Genomic DNA, 21364 nt, shown 5'->3' with positions numbered 1-21364 from the left:
GCCGGCGCGCGGGTCTTCTCGCACAGCCCCGCACGTCCTTTACGTCCATACAGCCCCGTATGCTTTGCGGAACACAATGCGCCACCGTTAGCAAAACGGCCTACTGCGTGCGGTGGCATTGTAGCGTAGCGCTCGGGTTTTGCAATAAATAATAATCGCAATAAATGGCATGGTCTTACTTGGCCGTAGGTTCCTCTAGCCACTCTCTCCGCTCGATGTTCAATAATAATTCTCACCCTGGTAGGGCGCGCACTCGCTCGCTAGCTGCGCACGTCAGCTTTGGTACCGCAAAGCTAAAACGAAAACCGTTTGCATTTGTGTACCATTGTGTGCGTAAATAAATGTCGCTTCCTCTTCCTTTCTTACCGGGACCCCGGGTTCGACTTTTCTCCGCAGCGACATGTGCGTCATTATATGGTGCGTTGGAGCTTCCCCGGCAAACCCGGTACCGGACGGCACCGGTTGCATCCCCGCTGCACACGCTAATGATGAATTGTATGCATTTTATTGACAGTCATCTATCAAATGTGTGCTGTTTTGGCATTAATATCTTTCCATAAATCATGCGGTGAGGTGCGCAGGGTTCAGCTGCCGTTTCGGGTTTCGGTTCAGGTCTACGAGAAACGAAACGATGCGATGATCGTGAGCGTTTATGGAGGTTTGAGAATATTGTTTGAAATGCATTACTGTGCTGTTGGAAGGGTTGGCATTTAGGGAAATTTTAGATTGCTGGAAAAGGCGTTGAAAGCATCATGAATGTATTAATAACCTTCATTTTAATGATACATAACGAACTTACAGTCGTTACCAGTAGATGTTACCTCAAACTCAGCTATTTTTGTGAACAAGGCATCCATTTGTTTACAGTGTGTCTCAATTTTTTACTCAAAAGCAACCATTTAGGCCTTGTTGGAAGGTTGGAGGATGGAGGATGGAGGAGCAACCATGTTGGAAGGTTGGAGGATTATTTGGTGATTCTTGTTATATTTCGATTTTTTCGTATAATGTATAGACTGTATCCCGACCCGGTCTCGTAGTACAGTCGTCAACTCGTACGACTTAACAACATGCCCGTCATGGGTTCTATCCCCAAATAGACCGCGCCGCCATACGTAGGACTGACTATCCTGCTATGGGGGGAAATCTATTAGTCACTGAAAGCCAAGCCCACAAGTGGATACAGGCAGGCCTTGACCGACATCGGTTGTTGAGCCAAAGAAGAAGAAGAAGATAGACTGTTTCCAACATTTCATTTGGTTTGTTTGGCAAATTTAGGTAACAACCAGAACAAATAAGACAGACCCAGTGTGTTTCAAATCAATGTAAATTGAAGCAATATGAATAATTCTTAAACTACATTCCTCATTAAATATTTCAGTAATTTAACTTATGAAATGTTGAAAATCTGCTATTTTTTTAATTATTCGTATTATTTGATTTAAGCATAAACTAGACGTGAAGGTGATCCTCTGGGAGACTCGACTCGATCCAGGGATCTCCAAACCACGGCCCGCGGGTCGCATGCGGCTAACATGAGCCAAAAGTGCGGCCCGCACCTGATTTTACAAAGCATTTAAAAATAAAACAAATAGAATATTTTTTCGAAAACTCATTTGAAACATTTTTTCATGATTCATTATTTTTATCATTTTTAATAATTATTAACACATTTTTTGTGAAGTAAATAACTTAAAGTCATTTAAGATTTGATGAAAAATAAAAAAATAATTATAAAAAATTCAATATAGTAGGAACTGACATCCATTAGCTGGGTATTTGAAATACCTTTCCCTTGGAGCTCAATTTATAATATTGCAGCCTGTATCTTAAAAAATATCATTAAAAAATTAAAATATTATGTTAAATTCTATGAAAACAAGTAAATTTGATTCAAAAATTGTTTCCCTTCGTCAAAATTTAGACTCATATAGGCAATCATCGATGCCAACGAGCCAAAAACTGTCAAAAATAAGTGCCTTAGAGGAAACATTAGGTGGTAACGACTGTATAATACGGTTTGGTACTTAGTTCCCAGGCTAATAATAAAAAAAAAACAACTCTCCAATAATCTATTGAACTACACAGCCACCAGCACCTGCCTAATTATATAGCAGTAGCAGTAGCAGCATGCTTAATTGCAGGAAAACGAGCGTCTGCAGAATTAGACGCTCGTTCCGCGCAGATGCGCTAGGCAGCAACGAGACTAATGGCCCTCCTAAATAACTTCATACAACTTTCGCGCACCGGGTTTTTTTTTACTCACTCATCGCCCGCGCATTCATCCTAGCCACGTGTGTGTGTGTATGTTCGAATCCTTTCGCTACTGCCACGCACCGGTGAAAAACATATCCACCTCCACGCCACTAGCCGCGAAAGATCGCGTGGGCCGCCGCGCGTGCAATTCCGTCGCCGGTTGTCGTCGTCGTCGTCGTCGCCCACCGGGTGTGGAGATGGAGATGAACGAGGCACATCGCACGGCATTGTCCCCTTGGTCGGTGCACCCCTCCTTCCCCTCCCATGAGCGCTTGGGAGCTACTAATACTATTGTCTAAAACATCCTCCGTCCAGTGATTTAAGTCTGGCGCATATACACGTTTTTAATGAAAATCATAAATATTCACTAAAAGGCAATTAAAGAAGCATTTTGTGTGTTAGCCGTTTTCAATAGTCACACGCTGGTAAAACCCTGCGTACTGGCGCATTCGGGCAACAGGGAACGTTTCATAGGGATCCGTTCCGTTCCGTTCCCTCCCCTCTCGCTGGCCTGCCTGCCAGCAAAATCTCGATTCGCGCTAGCCTTCCAATGAGCCATACACACATACGTAATGCATACAAACAGACACACACACACATATGCGACCGCACATTTGGTGCACCACCAAACGGGTCTGGGATTGGGTGGAAGAAAGGTTCGCGTTCACAGTGCGCCAGGGGGAGGGCAGAGGTGTGATCCTAGCGAGGACAAGCGAAGCGCGGGTTCGAATTTGAACCTCGGGTGCCTACACGACACTGGTGCTAGCACACCGGCTTCCCCCGCCAAACGGTTGCGAAACTCCAAACCCCTGCGATGAGGCCTCTGACCATTAAATTACTAAACTGACGACAAATCATTGCTCTCAGTAAATGCGTGTAGCAGATTCTTTTAATGACTGCACAAACAAAAAAGCACTAAATAATATCACAACATGGAGCGGCGAAACTTTTCATCTGTGCTGTGCTCATGTGTGTGTGTGGGAACGATGTGTGGAATTGGTGTGTGGTGGGTTCAGGGGGACAAAGATCCGGAACATCATTTTGAAGCGAAATGGCGAGATTTAAATTGAAGGTGATGCATGTTAAAATAACGACAAGACTTGTACATGGCACGCGTGAACGAAGAATAGTAAAATGCAGATGGTTCACGCAAAATAAGGCAGCATTTCATAATTATTTAAATGGTTGTTTCGCTTCGCTTATGAACGCAAATGTAAGAAGGATGTGTGGCGTGTAGTGTTGACGAAATATGCATGAAAAACACTCACCATATGCAGAAAAGGGTGTGAAATCGTTATGAACAATTGATAAATTAGCGTTAGATCTTTTTAATTAGGGATCGAAACACTGTCCCTACCTGTACCGCCGAACCCGGTGCCTTGACTGGCATCACGATCAACTATTCGCCTATTAATTTAATGTGCCGAGAAACTTTGTTTTTCCTTTGATTTGCTTAGGATCCACGCAGACATTGGTTACAAGTTATAGTAATTTTGGTACAAAATAAGAATTTAATCACATAGAATAAATAATCAATGGATAAGAATTACTTCAAATTTTCAAGCAATATGAAAGTTAAAAAGTTAGTTGAAATATCTATTGTGTGGTCACATTTTGATTTTATATGTTTTTGTTTATTTTTTATTTTTTATTTTTCTCGTTATTGACTTATATTTTTCTTAAATTTCTTGTCCTATCCAATTCGCTTTTTGTGCAAAAAAAAAAACTTTTTTCTTTGGTTTGGCTAGTTTATCTGTTGCTTGTCTCTATCCACAGAAGGATAATAAGAACTGTGTATGAAGAGAACGCTTTGAATTGGAGCTTGAGGATCTTCGTCCATGTAAGAGTTGGTGCGCCTGGTACGCATGTATGTATGTTTACAAAATGTACAAAATCGACTAAATTTGAGGAAGCAAACATGAATTAAGGGAAACGAACGCTTATGTCGATGACGTTGTAGTGGCAAAAGCTCAAAATTTGAAATATGAATTAGACTTATCGCTTTGAAGGCCTCTTTCGCCTATGCATTGGAATTCATTAGACGCGTCATTGAAACATTCACACATTATTTTACACATTACTACGTTTAGTAGTTAGTTGCTGACTTTAAATAGATGACAGAGACAATCCATTTCTAATGTCATAATACATTTTAATGCCGTTTAAAGGAACAAAAGCTGTTTTGATTACACTTGTAATCTTTAATATTGGCGGCAATGAATTAAAAAAGTCTGCTGGCAGTGATGGACTGGCGGCCGAGCTTTTCAAGATGCGGCCCGAGAGGCTTACCGTCGAAATGCATCAGCTGATCGTGAAAGTCTGGGAGCAGGAGGAACTCCCGGAGGAGTGGAAGCTGGGTGTTAATCACCTAGTGTACAAAAAGGACAACAGGCTGGATTGATCGAATTTTCGAGCCATCACAGTTCTGAATGCCGCCTACAACATCCTGTCCCAGATCCTGTTCTGCAGACTTGCGCCCCTTGCTACAAATTTTGTCGGCAGCTACCAAGCTGGGTTTGTGGAGATCCTCCAGAAGTACGGAGAGCGCCAGATCCCAATGCACCAGATCCTATCTAGGCGGCCTACGATACCATAGACAGGAAGCAGCTATGGAGCATCATGCAGCTGTATCACTTCCCTGGGAAGTTCATCCGGTTGTTAGAGGCCACCATGAACGGGGTACAGTGCAAGGGGAGATTGTCTCTCTTTTTCCCTGTATTTCTCTCTCTCTCACTCTATCTCTATCTCTCACTTTCTCTTTATTTGACTTGCTCACTAATTTTCCAGAATGCTCGGTCCTTGAATGTAGCTTTCTATGCTTCTGTGCACCAGATCTCCGACTGGTCCTACTTTACCTGATCTCACTGTGTTCCCATGTGCCTCGTGCCAAGCTGAAGGAAAACCTTCGCATTACAATAGTTATTCACTGTTAGTTTGAAGGATTTGTATATTCTAACCCATTTTTAAGGTTTTCCTTTTTTTTATTAAATGCATTTTACAGTCATGCAGGGCGATACTGGTTACCAAGTTACTTATTATACCACGCAACTGGACGCAGCCTGGTCCTTGCTACGATGGGATGGTGTGGATAGATATCGATCCCGTCCAGCCTTCCAGGAGCCGGCGCCTGTATTGAATAGACGCTAAGGCCCCTCACGAGAAAATGAATACAGTTTTTCTCTGATCATTTATTGGAAAATTTATTTCCCATTGCTCAAGCAAAACCAGAACCAAATAGAAGGCAGTCCAGATTTACAAACCCTGCCCGCGTTTGATTTCTAAACTTCAAAACCAATCAATTACACACTTTATTGAATGCTAACTGCATTAACCATTGGAGACGAATGCTTCGAAAACTCTCACCGGATGCAACATTTCAAAAACACTTGTGCAAGTGCGCAATGCACGCATGAAACAACAGCTCATAAACTCATCTGTTTCATGAAGCGCCACAACATTACTACTACAAGCCATTGTTGCAAGATGCAATAGGAACCGAGCAGGCAGGCAAGAAGATACCATCGGTTTCTGCATTTATTGTATATCGATAGCACTTAATCAATGGTAAGAATGCCGAACATCCGGTCGTAGGCGCAACCAGCAGGCAACCTAGTGTCTGGCGCTATTGGCCGCCTTGTAGTATAGTGGAGTTTGTGGGTCGTAAATTAACGGGGAAATTATGATGCTGAATGAAACGGATCGATCGATCGGATGCACCGGAAGCGTCTACCCACTGATGTGCAGGCGCCACACAAGTACGAAGGGCCCGCGAGCATTTCGGTGCCCAGCGCACCAGCACCATCGAACGAACGAATAATCTGAGAAGCATCAAAAACACACAGGCATGTGTTTTATTATTTATTTACATTATAAATTATACAAGAATATTGCCCTCCACGCTCACACACAGAGCGCACAGTGCAGTGCGCTTAAGGGCAGGGTGCGTTTCGATCGAGCCCCACTTGCATGCGAACTGATCTGAAGCGTTGTTCTTTTGTACCCAAAGACACCACAAAGTGGGATTCGGCAAGCGCCGAAGGTACGGGCCCACAAATAGGCGCTAAACATATTTCAAACTTGAGGAATAACTATCACCCCGCAAGTGGTTCTGTAAACAGTGTGCATCAATAACAAACCCGTGTCTTTACCCGCCTTACCTGACGATCGAGTGATGTAAGCGTTGGTAAGCAAGATCGCACTGAAGATCACCACTCTTTCTCCGTACAAGGTTGATGTTTATTTTCTCGAACACAAAAAAAGAATCCTCTCCATCATCAAACGTGCTGATTAGATAGGCCTTTGGGGGGTGTAAACATTCAAAACCAATTAATTCATTGAACTACACACGAATCGGTACGCCAGCGAGCAGAGGGCACGATGGGCGATCGAACAGATCGGTCGCATGTAACGCATTATGACGTGCAATGCGAGTACGGGCACGGGCTGTTGCTGATCAAACGGTTGGGATGATTGCTCCGGGCATCGGGGGCAGTTTGCACAATGTGTACAAATTAGAGCGCAAACACAGTAGGGGAGTTTGTGATAAATATTTGAACACATGATAAAGTGTTGGCTGTTCGAGCAGAGCTTCTTTATTGCACGCGGCGAGCAAACAATTGAATCGGTACTGGTACTGTGTCTAAGAATAGCTGTAAGAATGAATAAAACAGACCATGTTTCATGTCGTTTTGAGTAACACATCAGTTAATGGTGGTCTGTTTATGAAAAATGCTTCATATTTTTTTGACGCGAAAAAAGAAATCCTCCAAAAATGAATCAATTCTTTGCACACTGCCATTTAACACAGCCAAACGGTTTATTTGCAAACATCAAAGCGCATTTCGAGCGCATATAAAATTATGAAACATCGGCCCCGTTTTTCATCGTCCAAAACTGACGCTTGATTCGGCCCGTGATAATCTTACAGGTACACATTAGGCCTATTAAATGCCCGCCAGTACCGCCGTTTGCTTGTGTTCTAAATAATCCTCCAACGCAAAGTAGTGCATATTTGTTGAAAAAAAAACCACCCCGCCAGACGAGCCACTGTAAACGTGTGCTGCGGTGTCAGGATGGCTAATGAAACGTTCTTTGCTTAACACAGAAGCGGCCCGTTTGCGCGCGCGGAAGGTGTTTAATCTTCAGCTCAACCTTCTGCTTCGGCTTCAAACCAACCGTGTGCGCAGATTAAAATGTACCGTGCCGCTGTTGGTGGATGAATTTAATTGTGCGCTTCCGGTTGTTGCGGTATGGTTTTAACTTGTGTTTTTTTTTTTTGGAAGACAAGATTGCCGCTTCGGTATCCCTTATAAAGATCAAACGTTCGTTTATCAGTTAAGCCTAGGGATATGGGGCAGCTAGTGTGGTTCTGTCGGCAGCGAATGCTTTAATCATAATATTTACTAATCACACAGCTCCACGGCATGGTTGCAAACACTCCCGAAGCCCCGACTACTTTCAGTCGAGGTGATAATGATACTACCCGCAAGGGTGTAATTTGAGTGGGGTTTTTTTACTTGGATGAAGAAATATATCAAGACACTGGAATGTGCTGCTTCAATAATAAGGTGGTAGTTTTGCTTCTTTTTTATTGATTAATATGCATTTTGATAGGAGAGGATCGTTTGAAGATGATGCAACATAGAAACATGAAGAAATGCTGCTTGATTATGGTATTTCTATGCACTTAGTTCTATGCAACAAAAGCCTGCTTTCGCAATGTGATATTAGTGCAATGTTTCTAGCAATGCAGCTCAGAGCTACATTGACCTACTACTTGCCCTTTTGGCAAAATGGTGAACAAGTAAAGCAATTACCTTTCGCCCCGGAACGGAATCGTAAAATTTGACCATCGTAAAAGGTAAGAGAATATTTGCCATAAAATCAAAGTGCCTCCTGCTAGTGATGGCTTAGAATTCCGCAAAATTTACGAGTTTCATTGAATGGTGGAAAGCATTTTATTGGAAAGAAAACACCGCCCAGAGCATCTCGAATCGAATCCTTTACGAGTGTGTCGGTACGAGTGAAATGCACACACACACACTAATAACTGCGTTTTGGGTAAAAAATGCTTTTGATGATAACAAATTCTCCAGAAGAAGCTTTTTTGGCGGTGCTTACAGACGCTTTGCCATTTAAGATTGATCTCTTCTAAATCGCATTTATCACAAACGGACCATTCGAAAGGGAGGAGGGAAGGAGGAAAGGAAGGATAGCATTTCCCAAAAACTGCATTCTAACTGCAATCGCCTCCGATCGCCGCGCACTGGTGAACCATTTTTCGGTTTGTGGCAATGCATTTTGGGACTGTGTGTGTTTGGGACGATGGCGAGTAATGTGGCGTAGTTTCACCGGTGAAGCGGTTTTGTTTTCCCTTGCCAGCTCGGCGCTCTCCAGCAGCGCCTGGCTCTATTGATGCTATAAAAATAATTTAAAAAAAGATTTATACCTTTATTATTGCACTGCAAATTGCATCGGGCATGAAAGATTTACTGCATTCTTTTGCCACCGTCCGGTCTTTGCGTACACCAGTGCGCGGCCGAAGTGCCTCCAGGCGTTTTTCCTTTTCTTTTGGTGTGTGTGTGTGTGTGTGTGTGTGTGTGTGTGTGTGTGTGTTACAATGCATGTCGGTAGGATGCAGGGTTCGGTCAAGTGCATTTCTAGCGCATTTTATGACAAGTGTTGATTCGGCTTACGCCTTTGCAGCGATTGCACTTTCCTGCATGTAAGTGGCAGCACTTTAATGGGTTTGAAACGCCGTTTTATTGAGGTGTGTGAGTTGAGATGCGTTTTTCGTGTGACGTTTGTTAACATGTTTGGGCGGGCTTGCTCGTGGAACTCGTCTTTACAACTTCCTGCTTTATAAAGGATAATTGCAATCCGAATCAATCAAACAAAACTATTGACTCAGCTTTATTATAGTTCTTGAAATAGTAACAAAAAAACAACATTGACAAAAGTTTTATCGGTCTTTATACAACCAACACAGGGGTTTTTACGATTAATTGTTCGATTTCCATATTTTTATGGGCTTGTGTCACGCTATATTCGTCGTATCCCATGGATTTTTGGTTTGTTCCCACAATTTATTGATGTTGTCCGATTGGAAATCAATAAAATTGAACCAAAAAATTTTATGGAACGCTAAAAAAACGTGAAAACACACAAAAAAACCAAAACAACAAACAAACAAAAATAGAAATCAACCAATAAATCACGGGAAACCCTGTAACGCATTTCACTTGAAGTATTGGTTGTATAATTCTGAATTGTGTACAAACTACTTCAATAATTTAGAAACCGGTTTGAACAGTATACAGTAATAATTGGATGAAATTGTTTAAAATAATTTTACAGACAATGAGACTTGAGTAGTGTTTTTTTCATTCAGAAGGAATTTTGAAATAAAAAAAAAAATATTCATCAAGCATTTTTAATTTTGATTTTCATAATTAAAAAAAAACTATAAATATACCTTGCTGCATTTCTTTCTTCTTCTGTTTGGTGTAACGATTTACGCGATCGTGCTGACCTATATACATGCTTTCGAGACTTATTTAGTAGTACCACGCAGCCGGATAGTCAATGCTTGCTGCGAGGGAACGGTCCATATGAGGCTTGAACCCATGACGAGCATGTTATTGAGTCCTTCAAGTTGAAGACTGTACCACGAGAGCGCCCCGATTGTTGCATTTTACTTACACTTATTATCATATTGCGTGAGCAACTAATCCGTATTTATAAATTATTTTTTTTTAATAACTGACCTACCAATATCACCTTACCATTTATTTGAAATCATTTACATATGCGCTTTAAACTACGTTCACAGTTTCACAACAAGAATGATATTTAAAGTATTCTTTTAATCGGACTGTTGTTGAGTTATGTATGTATTTTTTTATATTCAGGAGAACCGGTCTGAAAGGCCGTATTGCTATCTATGTATGATATTGTTTATAAAAATGTTTCAGCTAGTTGTGATATTTCAAAAGCCATTTGATTACAAACATGCCATCACAGATCGCAGCTGTAGTTAATTCTACCTACAAATCCAGCGCCTCAACCGCTTTACGGTCTTGATAAATAATATTACACAATGCAACAAATCTTAATTTTTTCTATGCTGTTAATAAAGCATATAAATTAAAAAAAATATTAATCAGGGGTATTTGATTTTTGTTTGGATTGAAACAATTTGATTAATATTTACAACATTGGTCAGTTTAGGCTCAACTGCTAGACGAGGAACTTGTGAGGCACAAAACGAATGTAGAAATAAAAAATACGAATTAATTTGAAATTATTTAAACCTTTAAAAAAGGTTATTAGTTATTTGCATATCTTTTATTTTTATAACATGAAAATAATTTTCAATTGCACCAAAATGCAAACCACCACTCCTCTATCGATATTAATCTGCAGCATCGCCCCTCCCTAGCTGCATTTCGTGGTGAACTTCTCATACATACAAGCAACAACAGGGTGCACAAAAACAGTGCCAGCAGAAAAAAAGTTCACCACTACCAGCCATCAATCATTTCTTCTGCACATGCACGCAGCCAAAGCCAAACTCACCCCCGAGCGAAACAAAGACAACCTGCATCAACACAACACGCTCATCGCACGCGCGCAAAAGAGACGAGCCGTCGTTTCGCCCAGCAGCAGAGAAAGATGGATTTATAGCCGTGTTTCGCCGAGTTTGTTTTCTTTATTTTATTTTCATCCTACATCCGCTCGGCATTATCTTTCCCTACCTGTACCCGAGGCGCAAGGTGTTGGTAAGCGACGAGCATGATGATTCGCCACCCATTACCCCTTCCTAGAAGCACACACACACACACACATACCTTTTGTCGTGTGGGGTGGGATACGGTTGGTGTGTATTTATCGGACGTCTGTTTTGCACGTTGCACCCGTTTCGCTTTATTGCCCGTCACGCTCGTCAAAGCGGCGGCTTTGGCTGTCTCGCCGTTCGGCGAGGAGTGCAACCCTTTTTTTCCACCGCTGAATAAGTTTGTCTCGCTCACACGCACACCCATAACTGTCCGAACCCGTTCAGCGCAAAGTGGGTAGAGAGGGCGAGTAAGATCGACACTCGAGCGAGCAGAAATGATGGCGACATGACTGAAGAGATGCGGACATTTCCTTCACTCCCCCGTGCGAAGAGCCGGACAGCGTCCATCGCTCACCTCGCACCTGTGCGAAAGAGATGGCTGGGTGTACGAGGCCAGCGATGGCTGCTGGTATGAACAGCGCGAGAGTGGAGCGTGCTTTCCGTTGTTCTGAGTGGAGACGCGAAAACAGGTCCTTTTGCCGGGACACACCATCACTGCACACCACACCACGGTACGAATGATGCAGCTGCAGCTGCGAATTTCAACGCTCTTTCTCATTCTCTCTCTCTCTCTCGCTGGAGACTCTTTGGCGTGTTGTTGCAGTCTCGAGAGGACCACAAACACACGTCTTCAGCCAATGCCAAGTGGACACGACAAATCAAAACAAATCAATAGAACAAAACAATCTCCCGGAGAAACGTCAACCCAGCCTACTGCGACCGCCATCAGCATCGAAGCATTTGTTTCGGATCCGTTTCAAATGACGCAGCCCAAATAAAAAGAAAACGCACTACGCAATGCAATGGTTTAAATTTTAACATATACATAGGTTTGTTGTATTTTGTCGGTTTTTATTTTATTTTACTTTTGTCACTGATTCCTGCTACAACATCCCTCACCTCATCTCTCTGCTCTGCTCTGCTGGCATCGACGTATTTCTCGGTTTGAGCGACTTGTTGCCCACGCAAGCGTTCCTTGTTTTCTTCTTCTTCTTCTTTGCGTACAGTTTCGGGCTTATTCTGCGGGGCGTTTGTGTAAAGTGGGGGGAGGATTTTTCTCCTCTTTTTTGTTCTCTTTTTCCATGCAATGCAATTGAGTGGTTTTCTTCTGATTCTTTCACCCTTTCTATGAGATTTCTTTCCTTTTTTCTTCTGCTGCACCCCCCGGAGAATGTCCCACCTTACTGTGACAGGAGGGAATGGGGGTGGTGAAGAGCGTAAAGGGGGGGGGGGGAGGGAAAGAGGCATTTAAAAGTGTTTTTAAAAATTTGCATTTAAATAATAATTGATTTTATGTTGTTCTTTTCGTTACTTCTTTCATTCCATTATTTATAGGTTTTGTTGTTTTTTATTTTACGTTTCTTTTTTTTTCGCTTCTCTTCTCTCCATTTTCTCCCATTTAAGCTGGCTCTTTTTGCGGGGGCATTCATATGCATTTTTCTCTCTCTCTCTCACTCGAGTTGACTTGTGTTCTCTTTCCGTCTGCATCACCTTCGAGCCATGGCAATTGTTATGTATAGTGCGCCCGAGTTTCGATTTACTTAATCTTCCTTGCTTTATTATTTTACAAATTTGGCGATACTTGTGATGGTAAAGATTCTGTCCGAATCTCTGAGCGTAACAGCTTTCGTAAACTTATGCTTCGAATTTGATTCTCGTATTTCTTGTTTTCTGGTATGTTAATTGGAGTGTTTTTTTTTACTTCTTTCTTCTAATTCCTAGAGCACGCGCACGTACGCACGTGTGTAAGATGGTGGCGTGATCCAAAGTAGACTAGTTAATAGATGTATTATCCCTTAATTTGGAGCTCGCGATGAGCTTGTTTATCCATATGTTTTTGTGTGTGTCTTACGCAATCGTTTTGAAAATCAACATATTTTACAAATTTCCGTCATCTTTACTTTCGCTTCACCACCCGCTGAACACAAAACGGGAAAGCGTGGCATGGCAAGTAGGGCAAGTAGTAGATTTAACTAGCTGCTGCTTTCGTGTGGCTGCTTTTTATCTACTCACTTTTGTGCTAAGGTTCGTCATCTCTACCAGGGGCGTATGGGGAGGGGGATTGGAAGGCCAAACTCTAATGGTGATTGGTTGCCGAACTAGGTTGTACGGTTATTTTTTGTGTATTACAATTACAATTTTCACTGGGCTGTTGACTGTTTTGCGTGTTTTCTTCAACGTTTTTTTCTTCTCAATACTTTGTGCCACTTTTCTTAAACTTTTCCTTAACTAACAGAGCCCAATTGGAGGAGCTAATGCATCGAACCAGCAAGCATTATTTTGCACAGAAGCAGGCTGACTGGTTGCTTTGATCGAGTATACCGTTTTCATCCTTTTCCCGTTTGCTTCAAGGAGTAGCGAAGATTTGAATCGTTCGTTTTTTTTACTTCTCACTGTACCGTTTTGTATTATGTTTAGTTTATTTTTTTCTTCTTTTTTTCATTTGTTTTACCCTAGCGCTTTTTTTATCCTGGCGGCAAATTACGTATACGTTTTTTATCTTCCCTTATTTTCTTCTTCTTCTTCTTTTTCTTCTTCTTACTAGCACTGTTAATTTTCAGCCGTATTCGTATGAGTGTTTCATTTTAATTTGTTTCATTTAAAGATTCCAAACATTTTAAATAGATGTGTGTGTGTGTGTGTGTGTGTGTGTGTGTGTGTGAGAGAGTTTGTTATATTATTACTATACCCGCTCGCACCTAACTCCCCTTTTTCCACTGTTTATACCTTCTATATGGCCCGTGTAAGCCGACACACAGCTTATCCGTGTTCGCGAGTCGCAGAGCTGAGATTTTGCAGGCTTCTAGTTTGCATTCATCGTATTTTATATTTATAGTAATAATAATAATATTAATAATAATAATAATTATATAGTAATATACTTCAAACTGCGTCTCAATATACAATGTACATGGGGTTTTTTTGTTTTGTTCTTTTATAATATATGTATATATTTATATATATATATGTATAGATAGAGTCCTCTCTTCAGTATACCATTGTGTGAGTTCGACTGCTTTGCGTTGATTCAATTGTTTTTTTTTTGTTGCAAGTTTGCCCGCGTATACAGAGTTTCGATCGTATGAACTGTGTATGGGTTTTTTGTGTGTAGTTCTAGAGTGCTAATAATGCTAAATGCTTTCCCCGTGGAAGGAGGGAGGAAGATGGGAGATGAGTGCCACACACGCACACACACTCAAGTTTTACAAACCCGGCGCACTCTTTCGTTTTGGGAAAGGAGGGAAGCCTAATGCGATGCTTCCTGTGGAGAGGGGAGGGAGATATTGGGGGGGTTGGGGGCGTAAGAGAACTAGCTTCCCAGTTCCTAGTAATCCTATAAGTTACGTAAATCACTCTCAATAAATAAGTTTTCTTCAATCGCTTCACTATTTGTTGTTGTTTGCTGTTGCATTTAAACCGCATCTCCAGCCCAATTGGATTCCCTACAGGATACTGCTACGGCATGATGCGCTTGGCTTCGCTAACTGGTTGCAGGCGTTTGGAAAATACTTTTAGAGGTTTTTAGAGTTTTGCTGCTTATTTGTTAATGCCTAGTTGGTTGTTTATCTTTTTTTTTGTTTTTTTTTCCTTTCTTTTTTGCTTGTTTTGACAGCCGTTTTAGAAATGCTTACTTTCTGCGCGTACTTCACGGAATTCAGTAAAATGGGCGAGCGTGGGGCGGTATACTATGCTTATTACGTTTGAGAGGATGGAACTTAACCTGTCCCCTTGATCGCCTTATCCGTGTGTGTTTGTGTGCGATTTAATCCATTATTTAGAAGACAGGCTAATTCAGAGTGTGTTGTCCTATAAGTGACCTATTTACAACTTCGTACACGCTCACTCGCTTGAAAGATGCCGACCAGTGTCGAAGGGCAAAAACGACTTCAAAAGGAAGAAGCATTGCGGGAGATACTAAAAGGAAACTGTACTCATCACATAATAAAGGTTTAAACTTTCGCTTAACAAAAACAAAAAACTGAAACAAAAACACATGTAACCTGAGTAGAGTGGAGCTTAATAAACCGAATAACACAGAGGAATAACAGAGCAAATGGAAGAGAAAATTGTGTCCTTTTTTCGGTAAAATCTATTTCCTGATGTGTGATTTCTATAAGTGTGCGCTAAATCTTGCTTCTAGTCATGCGGTGTAAAGTGAATGATCGGAGCTGTTTGTTTGTTTGTTTGTTTAGTATACTGACTTTTGGCACGTCTGTTGGTTGTTTCTTGTTGCTTTTGTTTGTTTATGTTTTTAAACACTTTGTTTTACATTGCATGTAGAATAATGGTCTACTTTCGTTTGCGAGCTGATTGGTTGTTATCTTTAATGTTTAGTTTAGAGTTTTCTGTTGTTTTGTTCGTGTAATTGCAACTCTGTGCATTATTTTCTGCGTAAGATTGTGTTTTGTTCGTATTTTTTAATTTTCCAACTCATCCAAACTTCCTCTTCCGTATACTCAAATTGTAGGTTTTGTTTTGTTACTGTTTGCGTATCTCTTCGTTTGTTTCAATACCAAAATTTGCAATTTTGTCGTTTGTTTTTTTCGTATTTTTTAACCACTTTTCCATGTTTGCATTTTTAATAGGTTTTGTGTAAATTACGTATACCAAATTTTCTTCTTCTTCCAGAGTAAATTGAATTTGCTTTTTTTACCCCTCGTGTCTCCTTTCGTGTTATTTTAAGCGCAGCGCTACAGTGTGTATGTGTTTGTGGCGTTGAATTGGTTCAACGTTCACGTTGTTTCACTTTTCGTATTTTGTTGTTCGTGTGTGTTTCATTTTCGTATAACCATGTTGCAGTTAAGTTGACTATAGTTTACCTTTTTAAATTGCCTTTTGTTTTCGCGCACTCGGCGATCCCCCAATCGATGTCGCCGTCCGCATCGCCGCCCGTTCCAACCTCGAAGGGATATGTGTGTGAGTGTGGGGTACCGCCTGTGTACCGCGCGCGTTCGATGAGTAATCTGCATCTGAACACTCACCTTCGGGGCTGGGACTTCGAAGAAGCAAACGGCAATGAGAAACTGGCCATTGACGATCGCCATTTTGTTGTAGTGCTCCTTCTCCGGTCTCATTTCACGCCCCCATGCTGTTCGGCTTCCGTTTCGGCTTCCGCTTGTGTTGGCGCTTAAGCGTGTCAGACGTACTTGGATGAGAGTTGCTTCGCCAGCTCGGTGTACTTGAGGAACTTGGAGTGCGGGCTCTCGTCGAACGCGGGTGACTGTGACGCGGGCGGACTTTTGGCTGCGGGTCCATTGCCCTGCTCCAGCCCTACGCGTCGCTCGACACTGTCCCGGCCGCCGGACGAGCCGGACGAGGAGCCGCCGGCAGAAGATGAGCCGCCGCCCGTCACCAGCGACAGCGGTGCCGTCGAGCCGGTCGACTTCGGTGAGTGCGGGGCGGGCGATGTGCGCGTCTTGAGCGACTGGGCGCCGCTGGTAGCGGCAAGGGACAGGGCGCCACCGCTCGAACCCGCCGGAACCTTCGGGTCCGGGATGACGTCATCGCTGACAAAGTGCGCCTTCGACAGGTGATGCCGGTAGGCACCCTTCGACCCGAACGTGGTATCACAGTACGCGCACTTGATCGTGCCGCCGGCGACGTCCTCCGACGTGACCGCATCATTGCACGCCCAGCTAAAGGCCAGGATGGCACCGGGTGCGGTCCGCGAGCCGGAACTGTTCGTGGTGGCGGCCAGCAGGGCCGAACTGCTCGATCGTCCCCCGGCGCCACCGGCCGACGGTGTTTCCGTTTTATCACAAAGCTTCTGCAGTGCGGCCAGTGGGTGAGCGCTCGTCTTCTTACCGCTTGCGCTGCCGGACGACGCTGCGTCTCCTCCGGCGGATCCACCACCGCCGCTGCCGGCCCCAGTCAGACTGTCAAACATGGACGAAAGCGCCCCGAGGCTGTTGCTCACGCTGGAGGATGACTTTTTCCCGCCACAATCGCCGGCTCCGGGCGTCGAGCGGGACGCAATGGAATGGTGATCGCTGAGCGGGCTGGCCGCCGGGCTGAGCGGTACGCTGGCCGTGGAGAGGCGCGGGCTGGGCGCCGGGCTCGACGCAACACTGCTGCGCCGGGCCGACAACTCTTCGCGATCGTCGCGATCGTCACGCTGCTGCGCCTTGCTCGGCGGTCGCATCTCGTGATCCTGCTCGTGCTCATCCGCATCCTCCGGCATCAGCTCCTTCTTGATGCGGATCTTGCCCTGCTCGGACGGTGGCTTCGATTCCCCTTCCGGCGCTTCATCGTCACTGTGCAGCTCGCGCTTGATCGGTGGCTGCCCGTGGAGTGGTTCCCCCGCATGATCCGCATGATCCGACTGCTCGCCGTACGGTTTGTCGGGCGTTCCGCGCGGTGTGGAATGGCTCGGCGTGTCGAACTTCTTCTCCGGCGTCAGCGAATCCAGCCGACTGCTGCCCCGCTCGGAGATTGAGCTCGATTCACTGCCGCTGCGCTCACGCCGCCCGTACTGCTGCGACGCGTACTGTGCCTGCTGCTGCTGATGGTGGTACGATCGCAGCAGGTTCATCGTTTGCGGATCCACCAGCGGTTTGGTGTAGTCTACGCTCTCGTCAATGCCGAGCCGCTTCAGAATGCTCGAACCGAGCGGGGTTGAGCTTTGCGTGGCACCACCTGCACCACTGCCGGCATAGTTCGAACCACCGTGGCGCGATCGCGTATCGAAGCTCTTCTCGATCAGCTGCTCGATCGCGTTCAACACCGAAGGTGAGGAGCTTTTCTCGCCACCACCACCACCACCACCGTTGCCGTCTTTCTTCGCCAGCATTGAAACGGGCGACAGTAGGTCCGACCCGAGCGGAGACTTTTGCGAGGACAGGGGCGAAGCCAGATCATCACTAACACTCTTGCGCCCGGTCGGCGTCACGGGTGAGATCGAGTCCGGTGGGATGATGGTGTTCGACAGCAGCGCACTCTTCAGCTTGTCTCGCTGCTGCTGGGCGGCGAGCAGCGCCGTCCCGCCAATGCACTGCCGAATGTGATCGACAAACATGGTCGTTTCGATCTTGTCGTTACACTTTTCGCACGTAATCTTGCCCGCACCGAGATCGCGCAACGGTTTGTTGGCCGCATTGACTGCCGCAGCGACTGCGGCGGCCGCTGCCGCCGAGTTGGGCGCCGTTTCGGCCGCCCCGTTCTTGCCGTAGTCGTGCTGGGCCCGTTCCATCTCGAGCAGCTTCCGCACCGGGAGTGACTTTTTGCGCTTCTCGCGCGTCTGGCGCCGCCGGCTGCCGCTCTCCGTGATCGACCGCATGATATGCTCTTTGTAGTGGGCGTTCTTCACCATATGGTTGGACAGCTCCTTCAGCGAGGAGAACGCCTGATCGCACACTTTGCACGTGAGTACCGCGCTGACGTGGCTGTTCGTTTGGGCGGCGGCGGCCGCTGCACTGGCGGGACCACCGGCGCCACCACCAGCTCCTCCGTTCGCACCACCACCACTCGGACCGGCACTTCCAGGACCTCCGGCACCGGGTCCACCTGCTCCACCACCACCACCACCACCGCCGGATTTGTCCGAATCGGACGACTTCCACGAGATGATCTGCTCCTGCGAGATGATGTTGGTGTAGTGCTGCGTCTGCTGCATGTGCGCCGTCATCTCGGCGAGCGTGCGGAAGCTCTGGCCGCACCACATACACTTCAGGATCTGGCGCGTCTGCTCCGCCCCCTTGCCCAACCACACGTCCTGGCCGCGCACCAGCTTCCGGGGCAGTGGCATCGTCTCCTTGATCAGCATGTTCAGCTCGCTGGGCGAAGGTTTGGAGGATCCACCGTGTCCTTGACCACCCTGACCACCGGAACCACCCATGTTGTTGTTGTTGCCCTGGGCTGGTGGTGGAATCGGTTGCTGTGTGTGACCTCCCGAGCCACCTCCCGCACCTCCACCACCCCCACCGGGGGGTACATTAACACCGCAGTGCTTCGTTTCCTTCATGTGCGTCGTCATGGCGGCGAGCGATGGGAAGCTCTGCTTGCACCAGACACATTTCAGCACATCCTTGGCCGAGTCGGCACCTTTGTTGAGCCAGTGCGACTGCCAGGCACTGTGTCGGCCACCTCCTCCACCTCCACCTCCACCACCACCGGAATTGCCCGAGCTGGGCGATCGGTAGATGTCTTCCCCACCCAGCCGGCTCAGCTCCGACATCTTCTCGAGCGCTTTCGTGGCATCGTTCGTGACGGCGGCGGCGGCCGCGGCAGCCGCTGCAGCCGCTGCCACCGATTTGTGCTTGCCGTTCCAGCTGTCCGCGTGCATGACCGCGTGCTGCTGCTGTTGCTGCTGCTGCTGCTGATGGTGGTGGTGATTGTTCTTGGGGGATAGGCCAGCCGCCGCAACAGCCGCCGCCAGATACGGGAGCTGCGGCGTTACCGGTGTACTCCAGGGCGTCACAATGGCCGGCTTGTAGTCGAGCGAGCGGGTCGTCTTGCGGGGCGGTGGCGATGACGCCCCGTCCTCATTGCCCGTCCGCTTCCGATGGCTGACGGACAGATCGAGCGGGCTGTTATCGCCCAGGCCCGACTTTTGGCTGAGGTTGACCGCGTCCCCACAATCACTGCCGCCGTCTCCGTCGCCGTCGCCATCTGCACCACCGCGACTTCCACGTCCACCACCCGCTCCACCCGCACCGTCACCACCGTCCTCGTCCTCATCGTCGTCTTCCTCGTCCTCGTCGCCACCTCCACCACTGCCGCCGCCGCCGCCGCCACCCGAGCCACGCTTCTTGCTAAAGTCTAGCACGGTCGCGTCATCGCTCTCGTCCGTGGGCGAGCGGAGCGGCAGCACGGGCGGTGACCCGTTCCGGACCGAGGCGAGGCCGGCGGCCAGCGGCGACCCCAGTAGTAGCCGGTTCTGTTGTGCTGCAACGGCTGCTACGTTTAGGTACGCCGCCATGGCGGCCGAATGCTGAGGCAGGAGGGCGGCTGCAGCGGCCGGTGGTAACGTCGGCGGCAGCGTGATCGACACCGGGCTGAGGTTGTTCCCGGCGCCCTGCTCGTCACGCTCCCCCTCCGAGCGGATGGACTCGTCCGAGGGACAGCGCCCACCGCCCGACGACGATTCCCTCGATTGGCATCTAGGGCTGGCCATTTCACTGTGGGGAAGAAGAGGAAGAAGAAGAAAATGGACGTTAGCAGATGTATTGCAATGTGTCGTTTGGTATGTCTAACTCATAATAAAAAAGAAATGCAAAAATAGTAATAATATAATATTTGAATAAATTCGTTTTTGATTGATGTTTTTTGGGGATATTACGAGAATCAATGTAAATTGACAACTTATAAGCTTGAGAGGCGACAATTTAGATCAAATCTACCCTTTTTATTGTAATTTCGAACATCAAATGAATATTTTCAATCATGACTGCTGCTTTTTACCATTGAAGCATCCATTTCTTGCTGTTTTTAATCGCCTGGATGTCAATTCTTGATAAGCTGCTAGTTTAATAATTAATGTACATGTTGAAAACCAGTTATAAACAAAACATTTGACATAAAACAAGATTAAGTAGTATTGTGAAATGTCCTAAAGTAGTCCTAAAATGCAATTTAAGTTGCATTTGCTTCAAATGTTCAAGATACAAGCGGAAAAGATGCGAAATTCTGAGTAAATCAAGGCTTTGAAGAACGAAATATTGTATTATAAACAGAAAAGATTAAAATAGGAGGTCTTTCGAAAGGTTCTACGAGCCGTATATGAAGTATACGAATCTGAAGCGCAACCAACAGGACATTAAAATAAAACCCATAATCCCAAAATAAACCCAGAAAATCACTTAAAATTAGTAAATTATATCAATCCATTGCAAGTTGTGGAAACAATTTAATAAACTGATTATATCCAAACAGTTTTACAGCAGTTTGAAAGAGGATGTGTTTTAAGAACAGGTTCAGCTTAAAAAGTATTAATAACTCTTTGATCTTCTCCTTGAAAATGGACTTGATGAAGAAGAATAAGTTGTCTATAATCATCATAAGCAATTTTATAGCATGTGTTACTTAATTTCAATACAATACTCAGGATTTGTATCTTTTAATGATAAAACCAATAAATAATTTAACTTATCTAGGAGATAAACCAATTATAATAATGATTTGATGTTACAACTAAGGCTGTATCTTTATCTCACACAAAATTGTTGATCATTCTTTCCAAAACTACTGAAAATCACAACGAAATACTTTGCGCTTCCATGTACACTTTCGACTAAGTAGCATAACCTTTCAGTGTTGCACATCTGTTCCAAGATCTAA

At 45.3% G+C, this 21364-nt stretch overlaps 1 protein-coding gene across 2 annotated transcripts in view; it reads right to left on the bottom strand.

Annotated features, from left to right (window-relative positions):
- Positions 1 to 11896: 11896 nt before the first annotated feature.
- The window catches only part of LOC120900316 (protein tiptop), a 174060-nt gene continuing 164592 nt past the window's right edge, over positions 11897 to 21364 (bottom strand). For both annotated transcript variants that reach the window (XM_040307141.1, XM_040307142.1), the window contains one exon: positions 11897 to 20205. In XM_040307141.1, the coding sequence (XP_040163075.1) occupies positions 16227 to 20205 (3979 nt within the window). In that variant the 3' untranslated portion in view covers positions 11897 to 16226. The remainder of the gene's footprint in view (positions 20206 to 21364) is intronic.

The sequence above is a fragment of the Anopheles arabiensis genome, chromosome 3 (assembly GCF_016920715.1).
Source record: "Anopheles arabiensis isolate DONGOLA chromosome 3, AaraD3, whole genome shotgun sequence".
Taxonomy (NCBI): domain Eukaryota; kingdom Metazoa; phylum Arthropoda; class Insecta; order Diptera; family Culicidae; genus Anopheles; species Anopheles arabiensis.
Note: the sequence above shows the minus strand (reverse complement) of the source record. Positions and strands in the feature narration are given on the sequence as shown.